Source organism: Littorina saxatilis, linkage group LG5 (assembly GCF_037325665.1).
Source record: "Littorina saxatilis isolate snail1 linkage group LG5, US_GU_Lsax_2.0, whole genome shotgun sequence".
Classification (NCBI taxonomy): Eukaryota; Metazoa; Mollusca; class Gastropoda; order Littorinimorpha; family Littorinidae; genus Littorina; species Littorina saxatilis.
Window position 1 is genome coordinate 17,636,587 of NC_090249.1, and position 22,500 is coordinate 17,659,086.

Here is a 22,500-nt window from a genome sequence, read left to right on the forward strand (position 1 = left end):
TTCTTTCTTTCTCTCTACAGCTGAGCGTCCTTCTTCATTGGCGTTTTATATATTTATCAATTGTATGTGGTTTTCTACAATGGACAAAATCTTGCATCTTTAATGTTGGTTATTGTCTTACATATGTCTGTGTTTGGGTTGACTTAGGTGTTGTTTGTGGCGGTGTCATGATGGAGTTAACATAGTAACAATCACAATAAGTAAGAGGAAAAGCAAATTGTAAGCGTGCTAAAGTTTTCTTAGTAACAGTTCTCTTTTCATACAAGTGGTGTTTAGTGTAACAATGTAAGTTCCGCCTTTACCCCGGTACCGTTCTCCTTTTAGCGAAACGAAAGAAAGAGGGGGCGGTGAGGGAAGCCAGAAAAGAAGTATATATGATACACTATTCTACGTTTCGTATTTGTTTCTCTTTGTCAAACATTATTATAATATCAGTGGGAGTTCCGTATCTATATTTGCTTATGCACATCTTTCCTATCAAAATCAAGTGATTTATATATTTGCATTTTATTGAGTCAGCACCATTAATATAACCACACAAAATATGTTCTACTCCAAAGACTATTCTTATTTTATATTTCTCATAAATAATTTGTTCAACGTATCTCCATAGCACTTTTATTTTCTTACAATTAACAAAAAAATGTTCAACGTAATCTATTTCGGTTGGACAGAAGGGGCATCTCACACTATCTCGTATTCCAATTTTATACAGAAGAACATTTGTTGGATAAATCGTGTGTAATATTTTCCAGTGCAGCTCTCTTAATCTGGATTCTTGGGTTACATTTTTGGCCAGGTTCCAATGTGACTGGTCGACATTAATGCCAAACATATCACGCCAGAAGTTGATAGATCTCGGAGTAGTGTACTTTTCTTCAACAATATATTCACGGAATTGCCTGGCACTTTTAATACTCGTTTTATTGAAAAGAAGATTGTTTTGTCTATTCAATACAGGTTGGTTAGGATCATAGTTGCTTTTCTTAATATATTCAGATACTGCTGATCGAACTACAATATATTCCAAGTAGAGGCCAGGTGAAGCGTAAACACTTGCTTGGATAGCGGGATAGGACTTGATACCGTGATTACCTAACATGTCTCCTACATACGTAATGCCTGACCGGGCCCAGTTCTCATAATACAGAACGTTATTTTGATAAATTATACTTGGATTGTTCCATAAGCAGTTGTCTTGCACGCAATCGTTCTGAGAAATTGTATTATGTTCTAACCATGTTCGAGCAACAGCTGTCCAAAATATCGATTTTATTCTTCCAATTCCCTTAAACTTAGACGGTCGAATAGCTGTAGTAAAGCAGGCAAAGCCACAACCGAACCCTTCAAAATATTTGTTTGGGATCCATGTCCATTTGCATGAAAGGTTGCCAGATGAGAGTTTGCTTAACCATTGACATAAGAAGGAGTTTTGCATTGTTTTGACGTCTATCATATCAATACCACCCTTTTCGGTACTGCTATTTAAAACAACTCTTTTTACTTTTTCAAATGCTTTTTTATTACAGTCTTTTTTCCTCCACAGAAAACGATATAATATTGTGTTTATTTCCTGCAGCACTTTGTCAGGGATACAAATAGATTGCATTAAATAAACTAACTGCGAGAGCAGAAAAGTTTTGATAATGCAAATTTTTCCAGGAATGCCCAGGTTCCTTTTTTCCCAAGTGAAGATGCTTTGCTTAATTTTATCAATTTTACTTGACCAGTTTAGTTCAATTTCGGATGCGCTTTTCTCGCTGTTAAAGTTTACTCCTAATATTTTAATCTGCCGAACACATTTTACCTCAAAATTAAAATTGATATTTTTACTTGATCCAATTCCCATTGCTTCAGACTTTAGCTTATTCAAGCACAAGCCTGACACCTCCGAAAATACGTCTATAATCTGTAGAACCATTGTAACGTCATCCGCGTCTCTCAAAAACAAAGTGATATCATCGGCGTATAATAGAATTTTTAAAATATTTCTACAAGTTACATTAAGGCCTTTTACTTCGTTGCTCTGCCTAAATCGTATAGCCAGAAATTCCAGACCAATAATAAATGCCATCGGTGAGAACGGACATCCTTGTCTAATGCCACATTTTACATCAAAGTTTTCCGACAGCCACCCATTGTACACAATACAACTTCTGGTTTCATTAAACAACACATTTACCCATTGTATAAAATCTTTTCCAAAGCCAAATTTACGAAATGCACAAATCATATATTTTTTGGATATACTGTCGAATGCCTTTTGAAATAGATGAAATGATGAAATAGGAATAAGATGAAATAGTTTTTGAAACGATTTCGGAAATTTAATTTTAATCCTAATTTTTATATTTTTAATTTTCAGAGCTTGTTTTTAATCCAAATATAACATATTTATATGTTTTTGGAATCAGAAAATGATGAAGAATAAGATGAACGTAAATTTGGATCGTTTTATAAAAAAAATTTTTTTTTTTAAAGTTTCCGATTTTTAATGACCAAATTCATTAATTATTTTTTAAGCCACCAAGCTGAAATGCAATACCAAAGTCCGGCCTTTGTCGCAGATTGCTTTGCCAAAATTTCAATCAATTTGATTGAAAAATGAGGGTGTGTCAGAGCCGCCTCAACTTTTACAAAAAGCCGGATATGACGTCATCAAAAACATTTATCGAAAAAATAAAAAATAAACGTCCGGGGATATCATTCCCAGGAACTCTCATGTCACATTTCATAAAGATCGGTCCAGTAGTTTAGTCTGAATCGCTCTACACACACAGACAGACAGACAGACAGACAGACAGACAGACAGACACACACACACCCACACACACACACACACACACACACACACACTCACACATACACCACGACCCTCGTCTCGATTCCCCCTCTATGTTAAAACATTTAGTCAACACTTTATCTGTACATAGTTATTATGATATATGCGTGTGGAAGGAGTGTGAAGTTTTATGCATACACCATAACAAAATCCTGTGCTTTGCATTTGGTAAATAAACTGCTTGACTTGAATGAAGCCTGAAAACTGGCGGAAGCTTGCTAGATCGAGAGAAAAAAACCAGTGAGGAGAAAAAAGATAAGATAGAAAGAAGAAAATAAATATGGAAAGCAGAGAAAAAAGGAAGAAGAAAAGAAAGATGTAAATTGAAAAAAGAAAGAGGGGGAAAAACAGACACAAAGAAAGGAAGAAATCATAGAAATGTGTGTTTGAGAGAGAGAGAGAGAGAGAGAGAGAGAGAGAGAGAGAGAGAGAGAGAGAGAGAGAGAGAGAGAGAGAGAGAGAGAGAGAGAGAGAGAGAGAGAGAGGGGGGTTAAGGATGAGAGAGGATGAGAGCTTAAATTAAATACAAGTCGCGTGAAGCGATATAAAACATTTAGTCAAGCTGTCGGCATCAAAGTAACAGATTAACACTAAAGAACAGTCATCGCCGACACTATATTAAGAGAGTCTCGACTAACCACACCCAAAGACCGAGACGGGTCACGCTCGTCTCCGCGTAGCGTGCGAACGCAGTAAGGCTTACTTAACCTATTTTCTGTAATTCTGAGCACATTTTCAGAGTAAACATGAAATATGTATATAGGAGAATTTAGGAGAAATTGAGGAACATGATTCAATCATTTTTAAATCTGTTAGTGAAAATACGATTTTAATGACAACGTTAATGAGCAAACTAATTAATTAATTTTTGCGCTGCCAGCTGAAATTCAATCCCATAGTCCGGACTTTGTCGAAGATTGCTTGATCAAAATTTCAATCAATTTGATTAAAAAGAAAGGGCGTGACAGTGCTGCTTCAACTCTAAATCAAGTCGCGTAAGGCGAAATTACTACATTTAGTCAAGCTGTGGAACTCACAGAATGAAACTGAACGTAGTCCGCCGCTGGTGCAAAAGGCAGTGAAAGTGACGAGCCTGTTTGGCGCGCTAGCGGTTGCGCTGTGCTTCATAGCACGCTTTACTGTACCTCTCTTCGTTTTAACTTTCTGAGCGTGTTTTTAATCCAAACATATCATATCTATATGTTTTTGGAATCAGGAACCGACAAGGAATAAGATGAAATAGTTTTTGAAACGATTTCGGAAATTTAATTTTAATCATAATTTTTATATTTTTAATTTTCAGAGCTTGTTTTTAATCCAAATATAACATTTGTATATGTTTTTGGAATCAGAAAATGATGAAGAATAAGATGAACGTAAATTTGGATCGTTTTATAAAAAAAATTTTGTTTTTACATTTTTCAGATTTTTAATGACCAAAGTCATTAATTAATTTTTAAGCCACCGAACTGAAATGCAATACCAAACCCCGGCCTTCGTCGAAGATTGCTTGACCAAAATCTCAATCAATTTGATTGAAAAATGAGGGTGTGACAGTGCCGCCTCAACTTTTACAAAAAGCCGGATATGACGTCATCAAAGACATTTATCGAAAAAAACAAAAACGTCCGGGGATATCATTCCCAGGAACTCTCGTGTCAAATTTCATAAAGATCGGTCCAGTAGTTTAGTCTGAATTGCTCTACACACACACAGACAGACACACACACATACACCACGACCCTCGTCTCGATTCCCCCTCTATGACTAAATGTAAAAAAAAGCCGGATATGATATCATCAAAGACATTTATCGAAAAAATGAAAACATTTCTCGGGATATCATACCAAGGAACTTTCATGTAAAATTTCATGAAGATCGGTCCAGTAGTTTTCTCTGAATCGCTCTACACACACGCACACACATACACCACCTCCCTCGTCTCGATTCCCCGTCTCGATTCCCCGTAAGAACGAAGCCGATCGACGAAAAGCAGGAGCGTCTTTTCGGGGGCTTCGAACACGATTTACATACTAATAGCATCTGTTGCAGAAAAGGTTGTCACGGTGGAGAGGGAAGGAGATGAAGGAAGGGGTTGGGACTGGTGGTGGTGGTGAAGGGACTTGGGGGGGAGGGGGGGGGGTATAACTGCGGACTCGGCCGCCTTTTCCCAGAATGTGTGGTATAGAAAGCAAGCAAGTTTGTTGACAGAAATGTGTCTTGATGTTTAAAAGGAAGAAAAAAAGTAGAGTAAGCCTAACAAACTAAAACCTATATCCAACATGGACATCCATATTTTTGTTCTCTCACAAAGGCTTTACTAAAAGTATTTGAAAACATTACGAAAAATTCGAAAACCATCTCTCTGTGGTATTTACTGTCGTTTAAGAGACACGAATAGTGCAAGTATTCCAACGAGATGTTTGAAGCAGGTCCGTGTGTGTACTTGTTCAAATCTCTGTCTAGTAGTCTAAGCAAAAAATCTGAATTTGAGACTGCTGAGAAAAAAAATTAATGCTTCCCCCGTGTAATGCTAATGTGCGACAAATGTCTGAGTTGTGGTAATGCTCAAGAAAGTTACCCCCGTAACTATCACAAGCAAAGGTTTAGATGCTTCTTCTTTTAAAGGCAAAGTGTGTGAATTAAAAACTTCAAGCGGTAGCGATCAGAAAAAGGCTAGCGAAATCAAAGCCAGAAGCGGACGGTACATTTGGATGCCCATCAATACGTGTGACAAGCAGCGAAAGAAAAATCTCCCCGGAGGATTCTCTCTCTGCAAGTGTCTTTTTATATCCAAAGATTCATGGGCGCTTTCTCAGTTCTCCTACATTAACACACGCTGGTCAATCGAAGTGAGAGGGAAAACTCACTTACTGTTTTTGTTTATTTGTTTGCTTTGGGGGAAGCAACACACGCGAAACCGCAACACCGTGGCCTAGTGGTAAGGCGTCCGCCCAGTGAGCGGGAGGTCGTGGGTTCGAACCCCGGCCGGGTCATATACCTAAGACTTTAAAATTGGCAATCTAGTGGCTGCTCCGCCTGGCGGTTAGTGCTAGGACTGGTTGGTCCGGTGTCAGAATAATGTGACTGGGTGAGACATAAAGCCTGTGCTGCGACTTCTGTCTTGTGTGTGGCGCACGTTAACTGTCAAAGCAGCACCGCCCTGATATGGCCCTTCGTGGTCGGCTGGGCGTTAAGCAAACAAACAAACAAACAAACACACGCGAAAGAGCGCCGCTCTCCGATCTTTGCTTCCACAAAAAGTATAATTATTTCTTTCTTTTGTTTTCTTTTTTGTAACCACGATTATTTCGTCTTTCCTTTGACAGCTAAACCAGCGCAAGTGATAGTTACACTCGGATTTACGTGTTTTCCGCCGGCGCAATTCCGATCAATCTTTCGCGATTTGTATTTCGTTTGAACTCGGGATTTTCTTTCCTTTGTAGAAAGAGTAACTCCGCTTGGCTTGACGTCTGCCTTATCAGAACGTTAATTAAAGGAGATTATCTCCCGAGGACTTACTTAAAAGCGAACGGCCGCTGATTCTAGTCTTTGGCGCGTTAATGACAACGGGGCTTGAGAATGGAAAATAAAAAAGATTTTTTCCTCTCGGCAAGTAGACACAAAGGACAGGCAGTAAAGTAAAGTTCTTGTCCCGGTCCGTCTCTTCGCCTGTCCCTGCGTGTTCTTTTGGTGCCCCAAAACATATCTGCACGCACGTTTGCACACGCGCAGACACGCAGGCACGCATGTCCGCCCGCCCGCCCGCACGCACGCACGCACGCATTCACACACACACACACACACACACACACCACACACACACACACACATACACACGCGCGAAATGTTATACCCCCATTCCACACATCCGTTCTAGCTTTCGTTCCCAGACGTCCTGAGGACGGCTGCCACTACAATCAGACGCTGCGCAAACTGCTGTTTTTGGCATCTTGGCGCAGCGTCTGATCGTAGTGGCAGCTTTCCTCAAAACGGCTGGGAACGGAAGCTAGAACAGATGTATGGAATGAGGGTATAAGTTATTGGAACGGTCAGTCATAAACAAAACGAAATGTTCACGAGTACGTCGACCTGGAGGTCTTTGAAGCGGACCATCTAACCAATTATGATGTGACAATAAAGAGAACATGACCTGAGCTCATTGTTATGTGTTGATTTGTTTGACTCTGCATGCCCATATTGACCGCCCTAAAGCTTTCTCAGAAATCTTTGCACGTCATTTATGTGTGTGTCCTTTTACCCGTCTTCAATAAAGAGTAAAGGCCGTTGGGCCGATGTACTCGTGGCTCCCATGGGGTCGCCTTCACGCGGTGGGAGCGTTTAAACAGAGCTACCCCACCCCTTTACTTCTCTTCTTTTGTCTTATTTCTGCCTTACCAGTCCTTTCACCTATATTTCCTTCCAAGAAAACTCTCCCTACTATTCCCTGCAGTTTTCCAATTCTTGTCTTATTTCTACCTGACTGGATCCATCACCTTTATTTCACGCGACTAACGGATTCTGTTTCTCCTTTTACCCTTGTTAAGTGGTTCTTGTATAGAATATAGTCAATGTTTGTAAAGATTTTAGTCAAGCAGTATGTAAGAAATGTTTAGTCCTTTGTACTGGAAACTTGCATTCTCCCAGTAAGGTCATATATTGTGCTACGTTGCAAGCCCCTGGAGCAATTTTTTGATTAGTGCTTTTGTGAACAAGAAACACTTAACAAGTGGCTCTATCCCATCTCCCCCCTTTCCCCTATCCCATTTCCCCCCTTTCCCTCGTCGCGATATAACCTTCGTGGTTGAAAACGACGTTAAACACCAAATAAAGAAAAGAAAGAAAGATGTACTCGTGCACGTGTTTTATTTTGTTGATTTGTGATTGTTTTGCTTTTTCGTTTGAACAGAGAACACCCAGGCTGTTCATTCTTAGTATGTGACTAAGTGGAGGGATGCTCATATCTCATGTAAAAGCCTGGCCAGATATGAGACGGTGAATCGAACTGTTTACACTGGAAGGAGTTTGCCGTCAAAGAAAATTGTATTCCCAAACACACACATGACAATACAACAATACACTCATAAAGGAACACAACCAGTTACACACTAAAATAAGTGCTCACATAATCTTACCTAACGTTTCATTTGACTTAAGAATTTCGCTTGAACATTGTGAGAATCACCCACAGAGAATACTACATCATACATGGCTTGCTGTGTCGCACCAGATTTCGTGGATTTATACGAGTGTAAATCTGATACGACACAGCAAGCCATGTAGTATTCTGTTTACTATACATACTGTACCTACGTGTATTTGACTCAAAGCGTCCCTCAGTCGAGGCGTACAAATTGAAGACGTTTTTTTTTTTAACCTCGATCTCTTTTAAAGCCTTGTGCAATATTTGACGTCAAAACAAAGAAACGTCACTTTAGAAAATGTAGGGTGACGTGTTAGCTGTAAACATTCTTCATGAGAAAAAAGCAGGCTGAAAAGTGTTTCTATAATGACGTTTGTCTCGGTGACTTTGGCATCATATTAAGCTGTGAAAGCAGGTCCCTGCCAGACTAGTTTGACAGACCTCACTTACACGATACACACACGTGTGGGTTGAATGATTTTGTTAACATGAGTGGTCTCTCTCACGTTTGTCGGATAAAATTAGTTATGAGACCAAGGGTAAGGCGGGTGGTGGCGAGAGAGGTGGAGGGATGGGGAATGTTTTCAGTGCTGTGTGCAGGGCTCTGAGCCTCAGTTCTATACCGAACACTGCAACCTCATTCAAGGAAACTGCAACGCGCTGTTCTGGACATCTGTCCTCGCCTTCGAGGCAGACTAATACGAAGATGTGTAAATTACACCGTGCCTAGCGGCTAAGGCAAAGGCAAATGCTCGTCTCAAACTACAATGGTGTGTGTGTTTGTTTGTTCCAGGCGGTGAGCAAAAACCAGGAGGACCACCCCACGTCAGCCGCCATGAGGAACGTTCTCTACAACGTCAAGCAGGACATCATCCCTTGTGAGTAAAGTCCAGCCTTTCCCCGTGACCACCTCTCCATAACGGACACCTACCCATTACGACCAACCTAAATGATCCCTGGCGAGGTTTACCCGTGATCACCTCTCCATAACAGCTACCTACCCATTACAACCACCGTAATGCATCCCCGGCGAGTTTTTTTCCTAAAGAATACACCTCTCTATAACGGCCACATGTGTGTAACGACCACTTTTGTTTGTCGGTCCCTCGGGTGGTCGTTGTAAACAGGTTCGACTATCAGCTACCGCCTGGCCCTGTGTCATTGCTCTTACCGTCGTTATAGCACTGATGTTTCACTGAGCGCTTTGCTGGGCGCAGGGCATTACCCGCTATTACGAGTTAGTCGTGTGACAGAGAGTTTTCTTGCACACGAGACTGTTATGGGGGCGAGGACGCCCCCATTCTATACGGATAGTTTAGAGGTTGACCATGGGCAGCGCCATTTTGTTGTGAAATACGTCATCAGTTTGTGTACACAGGAAGTTGTGACATCCGTCACCCTATGGGAGGGGTGAAGGCAACATTGTTCATCTGTAGAAAGTTGTGAAATCCGTCACCCTATGGGAGGGGTGACGTCAAAATTGGTCATCACAGAGTTTGTGTAACACAGGAAGTTGTGAAATACGTCACCCTATGGGAGGGGTGACGTCAAAATTGTTCAACAAAAACATGATATGTCGCATTGTGCAGGGTCAACTGCAACAAACTCAAACCGAGCCATTCATACCTAGCTGTATTTGAGTGACTTATATACCCGACATTTTTATTTCTTTTTTTAGCACAGGTGTAGGAAAAATCATGAACCAAAATGTTATTTATTTTCTAATTTAACATTTTTTTTACAAATATGGCCATGGTCTTTTAAACATACAGTGACATTAAACATTGTTATGTTAAAAAAAAGAAAAAAGAAAAAAAGCTTTTGTGCACAAATCAGAAAATACATTGTACATTTTACCTACAGGCCAAACAGTGTCTGTTGGCGGCAGAGGGCCCAGCAAGTTGCTATTTTTAGATCGATTAAAAGTTGTCAAGAACAGGCGCTTACATTTGGATGTGTCCACTGATAGTAGGTTTGGTTGTGATCAATCAGAATGATGTAGGAATAAAAATGTATGACAGTTTGGTATGATGACATGTAATTCAAATATGCTGAAATGTAATATTATACATGATATAATATTATTATGGCTGTTGCCATGACCATGAACCCCAAGAAAGGTTTAATGTTATGTAAAATCAAAATACCAAAATCAAGCACCTACTAATCTGGTCTACGGTGCGGCTTGGACCTAATATGGATGGACACGCAACTCGCTCAGCCAGCCAGCGCTGCGAGACTTACAGCGGCCAACTTCGCCGCGGCGCGCTCATTGGCTCAGTATTGAACTTGCGTCAAGGCCGATGCGCGTAGATTCCCAGAATGTTTACTTTCGGTTAGATTCTTCGACAGCATTCGCAGAGGTGACTGCCGTATTGTGTACCGCAGTCAGAAGTAATTTATTACTTTTGGGAGTTTAGTAACGTGATATCAGTTTTCAATTGTTCGTTCACTTATATTGCTTTCAGATTTAACACACAAGAAACAGTAGCACGGTTTTCGTTGCGAAAATGTGCATTGGCAGTGCTACGCGATCGAATTGTGTATTATGTACACGCGGTGTTCTTCTCAGGAAAAGACCGAAGCGACATGTGACGTCAGTCGTTCAGCCCGCGAGCGGTGGGATGGGGGGGTTCACTTGGTTTGTTTGTTTCAGAACCACACCCATATACACACATTTCACATGTAAACCATTTGTCCGCCCCCTGTCGATATTTATCGACTAAGTTCCTTGTAGATATCTCACGACGGCGTAGCCGAAGTGAGACAGCAGCAGTCGAGTGTGCAAGAAAACTCTCTGTCACACGACTAACTCGTAATAGCGATTATGTCTCACAGCATAGGCTTAGAAAGACAGAAATGAGTTTTTGAGGACGAAATAACAAGCACAAAACAAGTCTGAAAAACACAATTGCCCTTTTACACATATCCTACACACGCATGCGCGCAGAAAATAGATTCAATGCGTTTCGTGTCTTTTCTGGTTGAATGCATTCAACAAAGTATCAACCAACGTTTCTGAATCTTTCAATGAAAAAAGATAAACTTATTTTGAACCAAAAAGAACATACCAACGAAAGCTAAACACACAAACACACACGCGCACTAACACAGATTGAATGCAAAGCGCGAACGAACACGGAGGATTTTTGTAGGTCAGGTCGTGGGAAAGTCCACCCGAAATGTTCCACAGGGGAACTGGTTGTGTTAGTATTGTTTATTTTCTCACAGTGATGTTGATGGTTTTTACAGTGCTGTTTCGAAAGAATATTTTCCGAATTTGGGGCACACTTTTGACTTTTGGTTCGTTTATCTCCTCGAAGTAACATTCGAGTGTTTCTAAATCAAAACCTTCCAACACCGCTGGTGCAGATTAGACCTGCCTGACTGTCTGCGTGCGTGTTAGAGCTGAAGACGAAGCCTCAATCGCCAAAGCGTCACCTATCTGTAGGTCCTGAGCATCGGATGTACGTTGATACGTGGTGAGATCCGCACGGAACTGTCTATGCAACTTTTCCTAGTCACAGGTGTAAGGTTCGATCTTTTCTTTGAAATGTCGTCCTCTGTGTACGTAGCAAAGCGTTTCGCCATTTTCGGTTTTCGTTGCAGACGTCAGACGACGATAGTGAAAGTAGTACCTATGGTTTTGTTTTGACCTTTCGTATTCAGCTTGGAAAAGGGAGCTTGTCGTGCAAGTGGAAAATTGACGAAGCTTTTGAAAACAGAAATAGAATGAAGAAGAAAATGTGGCTTTCAGTTATATACAGGAGAACGGGGTTGGTGTTATTCTTTTTCCGTCAAACACGAAGTACACAGATAAAACGTGGTTGACTGACCAAGGCCTGTTGGCACACTATTCAGAATGCACAACAAAATGTAAGAACACTTTAATACCCATTTTTCTACGTTTGTGATCACTTGAAATGAATACTGAAAACATAAGTGTTTAAGGTAGTGACTGAATGTATGTGTAGGTAAACATTTTCAGAAATAAATGCATGATCAAAATAATTGATTTCGACATCAAAGCGTGTAACATACAATCTTGCACACGTTTGCTTTAGTAGTGACAAAGAAGGAATGCGTGTGACATCGTTTAATATAGCTATTCTGATGGACACGTGGGGGAATTCGGGGGCTGAGATTGGATGGTCTCTTCCGATCATCAAAGCATAATGCTACGGAAGTCGGCCATTTTTGCCAATATCCAAAAGCATATTGACAATAACAAAGACGCATGGTTCCGGTTTACCCATCTCTGTACCACACGATGTTTCAATCGACAACAGCACACACTGACAACTTGAAATTCTTCTTGGGAATGTTTTTCAGCTTTACAAATGTCGATAGCATACCCTTTTCTGCTAACTTCCTGATGAAACAGGACTAAACCAATTATTTTCTGTCCCTAAACACCACAAAATGCCCAAAGTCGAAAGATGTAGTACAAACAGGGGAGTAAAACGTTTTTGTGTGCCTGTGTGAGCTAACTGACACAAACTTTCGCATTCGGCTTTTCTTATCTCGTAACTCCACACTAAATACCCTAATTCCCCTCTGAAGTATTGATGTTCAACCCATGGCACTAACATTCATGTAGTCGTTTATAACTGAGGTTGAAAAATTCGCTTCATGACGAGACAAGTATAAATGCCATTCACCAAACTGAAAACTTCGCTGCCGTCTGTTCGCGTTGTACGGATTAGCTGTTCTCTTCTCCTCCCCTTGTTGCATCCTAGTTCTTCAGTTGTTTCTAGTTTTCCGTTGATGTTGTGTTTTGGTCTTCTTCATAAGTAGTCTTGTTCAAAATTAAAAAAACCTCAAACTTCTTTTTGTTGTATACGAATGAACTAATAAAAAGCTGTTTAACAGCTGTGTTGTCAAATCGAGTGTTTTTCCAAAGTCAGTGTGGCGCCTGCGCAAAACTAATGCGCATAAGAAACGGCGTCTGCTATCAAAACCTGAGATCAACGCATCGACGCAAAAACTGTCATTTTGTAAGTTTGGAACAAGAAACTAAGGTCAGAAGAGCTATATAATCGCTATTGTATTTTCAGCGTAGCAATAGGGTCCGATATTTAGACTCGAACAAGTATAATGCGACTCGTCTTCGACTCGTCGGCATTATACTTGTCTCGTCTAAATATCGGACCCTATTGCTACGCTGAAAATACAATAGCTGTTAATGAGCGCTTCTGGGGTGATAACGCGAGACAACTCCTGTGATTTTGCCGCGAGGTTCCGCCTGTTACCATTGTCTTTTTACCGTATAAAATGCACGACTTACACACGAACTGTTACCAAAGCGACATCCTATTTGAGACCAATGCACGTTTTTACATTTAGTCAAGTTTTGACTAAATGTTTTAACATAGAGGGGGAATCGAGACGAGGGTCGTGGTGTATGTGTGTGTGTCTGTCTGTGCGTGTGTGTGTGTGTGTAGCGCGATTCAGACCAAACTACTGGACCGATCTTTATGAAATGTAACATGAGAGTTTCTGGGAATGATACCCCCGGACGTGTTTTCCATTTTTTCGATAAATACTTTTGATGACGTCATATCCGGCTTTTTGTAAAGTTGAGGCGGCACTGTCACACCCTCATTTTTCAATCAAATTGATTGAAAATTTTGTAAAGCAATCTTCGACGAAGGCCGGACTTCGGTATTGCATTTCAGCTTGGTGGCTTAAAAATTAACTAATGACTTTGGTCATTAAAAATCTGAAAATTGTATTTTTTTATATAAAACGATCCAAATTTACGTTCATCTTATTCTACATCATTTGCTGATTCCAAAAACATATAAATATGTTATATTTGGATTAAAGACAAGCTCTGAAAATTAAAAATATAAAAATTATGATCAAAATTAAATTTCCGAAATGGATTTAAAAACAATTTTATCTTATTCCTTGTCGGTTCCTGATTCCAAAAACATATAGATATGATATGTTTGGATTCAAAACACGCTCAGAAAGTTGAAACGAAGAGAGGTACAGAAAAGCGTGCTATGCAGCACAGCGAAACCACTACCGCGCTGAACAGGCTCGTCAGTTTCACTCCGTTTTGCACAAGCGGCGGACTACGGTCATTGTGAAAAAGTGCAGTGCGTTCAGTTTCATTCTGTGAGTTCCACAGCTTGACTAAGTGTAGTAATTTTGCCTTACGCGACTTGTTTTCCTTTCTCGTGTGATCTTGTCGCGAGGTTCCGCCTGTTACCAGCCGAAAGAAAGAAGGGGCATAACCTTACCAGAACCGCCCATTGCCATCGTTTTTACACTGATGTACGCACGTATCACACAGCACTGTGACATCACATTAGCGAATTATTGATTTGAACTAATCTGTTGGAAAAAAGTAAGAATTCGTTCAGGAAACAGCCAGGCTTCAGATGTTCGATATGTTTCCAGGAAGACAGTTGCACTTAGACCAGTGTAAAAGCCCGGACAGCTCTGTGGTCGTGAGCACGATCGTTAGCACGGGGAGGAAGGTGTCGACAAGCAGGATGGCAAGCCCCTTATCCACACTCACACGTCATGCAGCACCATCCTTCTGATGCGGAAATATCAGCAATGGGTTGGGCGGGGGTGTCAGACATCGGCTTTGAAATCTATATTGTCATAACAGCAAATAGATAGGACGTGACACACCACAATGACAAGTTTGTAATCAGAAGCTGTCAGCGTTATGCGTTAACCTTTACGTGTAGGACAAAACAGTTTTACGAGCGAATGTAAATAATTCGAAAATAGAGTCTCCTGTATTAAAATAGATTTTCTCGGTCGTGTGTTGGAATTCATATTCAGCGATAAATGGTTGTGAAAGAAAACCCGAAAATGCCAACAAACCGTTGTAAAAGCAAACTCGAAAATAGCTCCTACCATACTCATATCGTGTCTGGAGATAATAGAAGTCTGCTTATTTTGTTTGTTCGTTCATGGGCTGAAATTCCCACGGCTTTTACGTGTATGACCGTTTTTACCCCGCCATTTAGGCAGCCATACGCCGCTTTCGGAGGAAGCATGCTGGGTATTTTCGTGTTTCTATAACCCACCGAACTCTGACATGGATTACATTACAGGATCTTTTTCGTGCGCACTTGGTCTTGTGCTTGCGTGAACACACGGGGGTGTTCGGACGGTCACCGAGGAGAGTCTGCACACAAAGTTGACTCTGAGAAATAAATCTCTCGCCGAACGTGGGGACGAACTCACGCTGACAGCGGCCAACTGGATACAAATCCAGCGCGCTACCGACTGAGCTACATCCCCGCCCCGAAGTCTGCTTATATAGTGTGGGTTCTGATATCAGGGAGGCAATGTGCAGCTTATAGTGCCATGATCCTAAAGCGTATACCAGAATAGCAGGGCAATGAAGGATTATGGAGCCGCATTAGCAGTCAGAAGTGTGCCTGTCATCTATTTTCATTCACTAGCACGTGCGTCACAGATTGCGTGACAAGAGGTGAGCTATCGCAGGCTGTCATCACCGTGCTCACCTCTGAGATGTATGCTTTATAGTACATTTATTTTTATTTTTCATTTGGAAAAAATCAGATTTTTTTTTAAAGTTACTGTCCGGTTAGTCATTTGAGAAACCGTTATAACCACAAATACAGCCCTACACAAACACACACACACACACACACACACACACACACACACACACACAGAGACACACACACAGACACAGACACACACACACACACACACACACACACACACACACACACACACACACACACACACACACACACACACACACACACACACACACATTACACATTATGAATAACTGACTGGCTCGTGGCAGGCGACCATTGCCGCAACAAATAGTAAATTCCTATGTGCATGTTATCGGAACTAATGGTGTTATATTGAGCGGAAACTGCATAACATTCACATCGGAGTCAGTTATTCGCAGCGATTGCTGGTTTTGAACTGGTCAACCACGTCTTATTATTTGACTCACTAAAGCTGAGCGCGACTCTTCCACAGCGTTTCAAAATCCTGAGAGAGGTATTTCCGGAAAACATTTATTGCACCGTCCGTTTCTTAGTAAACGCTCTATACACCTGTACTACGAGCTTATAGTGCACACTGCCTGCGGAACAGTCTTCGCTCATAATACATGATTATGATAAACTCTTTTCATTAGAGATTCCGTTCGCTTTCGGAAACGTCAGTTGTAATCAATATGTGTTATTAAGCTCGCATCGTGAAAGCTTGCTGCGTATCTGAGTCTGGTACAGCTTCTCCAATATATAATCATTGAGAATTAAATATGTCGCTTCTTGGAAATGAAAAGGTAACAGCACATAGATGTTTCTGTTATGTCATGTTAACAGACTATTTTCTCGAATTGTACTATCTAATACTATAAATATATCCCGCATTAATATATTCCGCGGCCCGTTTTCTCTATTCTCAGTTTCACATAGACCGTATTTTTTTCTATTAATCAACGTTTCGTTTTTTTCCTGCGGTCGGATACACATTGTAGAGAATGTAATTGTGGTCCTGCTGTAAACACCGTTGTATCCTGGCCTTTTCCTGAGAAATGTGACATTTTAGTGTTATGATGTTGTTTTTGCGTCTTTCACTTCTGGGAATCCGGGTTAGTTTCATACACAATTTATACAGTGAGAAAGGCAAAAATGTTAGGATTTGAAAATAAAGTATTTGTTAAAATTGGCGAGAAATACGACTGCACTTTTTACTGGTGACACCCCCGCTGGAGAACGATATCTCGAGTTTGGTCATACATACGAACTGACAGGCTTAGCAGTACATTTGGTTGTAATGCTGATTACTGTACGGAAAACCCTTAGGGAATTTTCTCTCAAAACATTATCAAAATATTTTGGGACATTTACTGATTCGGAAAGACACAGTGGAGAGGAGAAAGACATTGTGAACATTATCTCACTCAATGAATATGAAAACAGATGGGTTTTCTTCCACTTTGACAGGTTTATTTCAGTTGAGAATAGCATCTTGCATGCTTATACTCTTGCTGAACATAGTCAATCCACTGGCAATCGTCTCAGTATCCTGATAATGCCAGGGCGAACGAATAGTCGAGTCACCCTTTGTCATTTTTCGTCACAAATCTTCACCTCGCTCCTGTTTCTTATAATGCGCGCGTATTATAACTCAAAACTGTACAAAAAGTAGGCTTCCCAGGCGGAGAAGGATGTCTGTGGCTGTAATTGTGACCTTTAATTTTTATAAATGCTCTGTTTTAAGTTGTCAGAAATTACAATTTTTTTTAGAATACCAAGGGTGTGTGAGTGTGTGTGTGTGTGTGTGTGTCTGTGTGTGCGTGCGTGCGTGCGTGCGTGCGTGCGTGCGTGCGTGCGTGCGTAAATTGCGTGCGTAAATTGCTGTGCCTTCCTGTTTGCGCGAAGAGAAACAAGAAGAGGAAGCGCGTGTATAAACTTATGCACATATGTTTTGGATTGCATTTAATTGATTTTTAATTAGTGCATCAAATGTGCAACTCTGTCCCCAGATGACCACAGCCGTGTGAAGCTGACCCACTGCCCTCTGGCCGACTCGGGCAACGATTACGTCAATGCCAGCTACATTGATGTGAGTGATTTGGGGGTTTGTGTGTGTGTGTATGTGTGTGTGTGTGCTTTTCTTTATTTGGTGTTTAACGTCGTTTTCAACCATTCAAGGTTATATCGCGACGGGTGTGTGTGCGTGTGTGTGTGTGTGTGTGTGTGTGTGTGTGTGTGTGTGTGTGTGTGTGTGTGCGTAAGTATGTGAGTGTGTGTGTGTGTGTGTGTGTGTGTGTGTATGTATGTATGTGAGTGTGTGTGTCGGGGAGGGGGGATGGAGGGGGGGGGGGTATGAGGTGTTTGGGGGGATCGGGATTTGGGGTCATGTGTTTGTGTGTGTGTGTGTTTGTGTGTGTGTGTGTGTATGTGTGTGTGTGTTCCTTCCGAACTTTTCTTTATTTTGAACCTCTGATAAACAAAGGGAAGTATGAACTCTAAATGCTTACGACATGTGTAATAGAGCAAGTGAGAGTTAGGCGGAGCCAGTCTCCTGGCACCCGAGAGAATAACAAGCAATGAAATGAACAAGCGACTGTCATCCTCAAAAAAGGATGATCGCCGCAAGCTCATATGCTCATCATTCTCCAAGGCACTTCAACTAACACATACGTACTCAGTCATACACCGGCACGGTTGGCCTGGTGGTAGGTAAGGCGTCCGGGAGGTCGTGGGTTCGAACCCCGGCCGGGTCAGACCTAAGACTTTAAAATTGGCAATCTAGTGGCTGCTCCGCCTGGCGTCTGGCATTATGGGGTTAGTGCTAGGACTGGTTGGTCCGGTGTCAGAATAATGTGACTGGGTGAGACATGAAGCCTGTGCTGCGACTTCTGTCTTGTGGGTGGCGCACGTTATATGTCAAAGCAGCACCGCCCTGATATGGCCCTTCGTGGTCGGCTGGGCGTTAAGCAAACAAACAAACAAAATACACAGTCATACACCATCCTGAACTCAGGTCAAAAATGAGTTACTTCCCTTCGGGTCTCATTCTATCCCTGACAGGATGCCTTGGTTTTCCTTCTCTGGAGAGAAAATCGATTTTTTTTTTTTTTACTTATTTAGATCTTTTCGTAATATGTGTTATGGATATAAGCAGATTCGCGATCGTCAATAATGATTTTTCATGGTGTTGTGTACTTTTTAAATTACAAAGGAATTGATATGTAAGACAGTTTCAAGCGAGCTATCTTTCGCGGATGTATATACTGTGCAAACAACTCTAAAGTGTCACGTGATAATCAACTTTGGCTTCGGTGCGCGCCGGTGCAGACGATTTTTTCTGTAACCAGTTGAGAGTGATGCAACCATTTATCACGGTCTCCTTCCGACAGCAGTCTCAAAATTTCGACTTGTTTTGACCTTAGAACGATGTCTTTTATCATAACTCTGAAGAACCGGAAGAACGGAGATCACTGTCGAAGTCGGCCAATCTGCAATCATTTTCGTCTCGCGAGCACTGATCTCAAATTTAGATCAGGGCTCGCGAAAAACATATGGGAGATAACTCTGTATTCTTGTTTTGATAGATTCGCGCAATAATTTAGCATGCTGTCGGAGACTAAAACTGGCGATAGCCGTGGAGCGATGATTATCAGAATGAGTCATACACAGGAACTAGCTTTTATTCCTGACCGGACATAATTCTTTGATCAAGACTGGTTGTTTTGTTTTTTTACCAAACAAACACACACATACATTGTTACAGGGTTGCCTCGAAAGTATCTGTGCTAATATTAAACACATGAGACAGATGGCTATTTAAAGATCCGATAAACAAAGGGAAGTATGTCAAAAATTCTTTTCTAATCCACTTTCCACCCTGATTTCTGAACAAAATTGCATTTCAATTTGAGGATGTTTTGTTGGAGTTTGTTTATTCATTCGGATCGGTTTAATTGTGATTTGGCTATAATTATTTAATTCTTTATTGTTTTATTAATTTTATTTTATTTCATTTTATTTTACTTCATTTATAATTGTCGTGCGTCACTGAATTTTTAAAACGTAGGCCTGCGTCAGACGATAGACCCAGATGGTTTTGTTTTGTGTAAGGCCTTTCAGTACCTTTTGCCGTTTACCGCTGAAGCTGTCGCGATTGGGAGTGGCTCGGAAGATAGAAAAAATATATTCAATACAATAGATGAAAAATAAATGAAATAAATTGCTATTGAAAATAATGGTCGGAGAAAAGGACGGTCGGCTATGGTATGAGCAAGAGAACGAGAGCTGTCACTCTCATCACGTTTGTGTGTGTGTGCAGGGCCGGACTAGGCTAAGAGGAGGGGGGGGGGGGTTGCTAGAGGTGGTCCAGGGGGATATCCCCCCTGGCGGCAGGGGCGGATCAGTTCATTTTATGGGGGGGGGGGGGGGGGGTTCAAAAGTATATTGTGAAGATATGGGTGTGAAGGCGCGAAGCGCCGAGCCGACGGCGCGAAGCGCCGAGCCGACGGCGCGAAGCGCCGAGCCGACGGCGCGAAGCGCCTAGCTTGCTAGGGGGGTCCGGGGGCATGCCCCCCCGGAAAATTTTGAAAAAAAGGATGCAAAATGGTGCAATCTGGTGCATTCTGAGGATGATCATTACCAGTTTCAGGCAGCAGATTTTGTCACTGATTATAACCCCCAAAATTGAAACTCAATGTAAAATAAAGAAATGCATACCTCATTCAATATTTTTATATTTTTATATTTATAAGGTGGGTCCGGAAACCCTAGAAACACCCCCCCCCTCGTCCGCCCCTGGGCGGGGTCAAGGGGCAGAGCTGATGAGTAGGTCATATTCTGAGATAAGAAAATGGTCGCTCCTTGCATGAAACGGCATAAAATAAGCAATAATAAAAAATGTTTTAAATAAGTAAGGTACATGTTAAGGCTGGGGGGGGGGGGGGTTGCGCAACCCCCATAACCCCCCCGGTAGTCCGGCCCTGGTGTGTATGTGTGTCAGTGTGTGTGTGTGTGTGTGTGTGTGTGTGCAGTGTGCGTGCGTGCGTGCGTGCCTGCGTGCCTGCGTGCGTGTGTGTGTGTATGTGTGTGTGTGTGTGTGTGTGTGTGTGTGTCAGTGTGGTGTTTGAGACAGTAAGAGACAGAGACAGAGAGTAACAGACAGACAGAGAAACACACGTGCGGACGGACGGACAGACAGACAGACAGACAGACAGAGAAATAAGACGGCAAGATAGAAAAACAAAGAAGAAAAAAGACAGGCACAGAGATGTGCAAAATTGGCCGAACGACGGTGTGTGATTTAGGACACACGACCTCACCGTTGTCACTCGCATTCTCACCCCCCCCCCCCCCTAACTCTCTGAAAGCTTTTTTCCCGAAACCTAAGAGCATCGCACTTTGTGAACTTGTCTGCAGTCTGTATTCTCTCAACACTCTTCTTTGAACCACCCATTTATAAAACTGGCACTGAAATTCTGAAAAAGCTTAGATTGGCAGAGAATAACACGAGGGTGGTGGTGGTGGTGGTGTGTGTGTGTGTGTGTGTGTGTGTGTGTTTGTGTGTTCGGAAGTGTGTTTGTGTGTTTGTGTGTGTGCGCGTGTATATGTGTGCGTAGTATGTGTGTGTTTGTCTGTGTGTGTTTGTGTGTGTTTGTGTGTTTGTGTGTGTGTCTGTAGGTGTCTGTGTCTGTGTGTGTTTGTGTGTCTGTGTGTGTGTCTGTAGGTGTCTGTGTCTGTGTGTGTGTCTGTAGGTGTCTGTGTCTGTGTGTGTGTCTGTAGGTGTCTGTGTCTGTGTGTACAATAAGAGCTCACTGGGTGCTCTCGGTCGAATGGAGATTTACGTATCACTTGTACTCTATACGGCAAAATCGTTTTTGCACCCAATGTTAGTCATTCCAAAATAAAAAATTCCCAAGGGAAATGTTGATGAAAGAAGGAGTGGGTAAATCATCGACCGCCATTCAATGTCAAGAAATCTGCTGCACTATGTTCGATGCCTTGGGTCGAAATGACCCAGTCATGCGTTCTTCCAACGTCAGCACGTGACGCTACAGAATGTATTTCCAGTCCCACCTTTAGTGATGACATGGCATGGGTTATGGGTTCTGCCATCTCGTCCTTCCCCCAGGCTAGTAGCGGCTGAATAGTTTACGTTTAAATCAATTCTATATGTGGAGATTGAAAGCTTGGACATGCTTTTGGTGCACTCATAGGTGAGCTTTTGTTCTAAAAAATAGACGAATTCTGAAAATTACTCTGTCGGGTTTGTATGCGTTTTGAAAGAGTGAACACCCTTGCTTTTACTGGGACGAACATTGCACGGGCCAATCACTAGCGAGGGGTGTGTCGTAAACACGTGGACAGGAGCACTTGTGCATTTATTTGTCCGAGAAAAAGCAAGGGTATTCACTCTTTCACAACCCATACAAACCCGAAAGAGTTATTTCTGAACATCGTCTATTGCCAGTAATGCCGGATTTCTCTTGGCTCTCTTTATAGAACAAGGGTTGAAGAAGCATAGGATATAGGGATGCAAATAGGGATTTTATTTTTTCATTTCTAGGTTGAAACATGCAGAAAGACAACCTTTTTTGTTTATTTGTCACCGTCCTTGTTGATATAGTGTCCACTGTCAGCTTAAAACAAGCAGTATAAATTCGTCACACACAGATCGCCATAGTTTGTCTACTTCAAAGATAATCAGATCGACTTTAACAGAAATGTTTCGTTTCGTCTGTAATTAAATGTACTAGTAACAAATCTTTTTTTTCTCTTTTTTTGGGTGTATTTTAGTCATTCAAACATAAATTACATGTATAACGACTTTTTAAGATTCAAGGAAAGGTCTTAAGCCGGTCCTTTTTAACGGCACAATACCAAGTTTTGTTATTTTCTTTATTTTCAGTGAAACGGTTGGAACACTTATTTTGGATCTTACCTCGTAACGTCAGAATAAGTTGAAGTGAAAAAAAGATATAAACAAAATTAAAAGCTGGTTGTATTGAGGACGA

The 22,500-nt window shown here is 41.6% G+C and overlaps 1 protein-coding gene across 1 annotated transcript in view; it reads left to right on the plus strand.

The window, feature by feature from the left end:
- The window catches only part of LOC138966395 (receptor-type tyrosine-protein phosphatase kappa-like), an 87,821-nt gene that overhangs the window by 28,592 nt on the left and 36,729 nt on the right, over nt 1-22,500 (plus strand). Inside the window, exons 2-3 of the mRNA XM_070338615.1 lie at nt 8,779-8,863; nt 17,500-17,579. Of these exons, the coding sequence (XP_070194716.1) occupies nt 8,779-8,863; nt 17,500-17,579 (165 nt within the window). The remainder of the gene's footprint in view (nt 1-8,778; nt 8,864-17,499; nt 17,580-22,500) is intronic.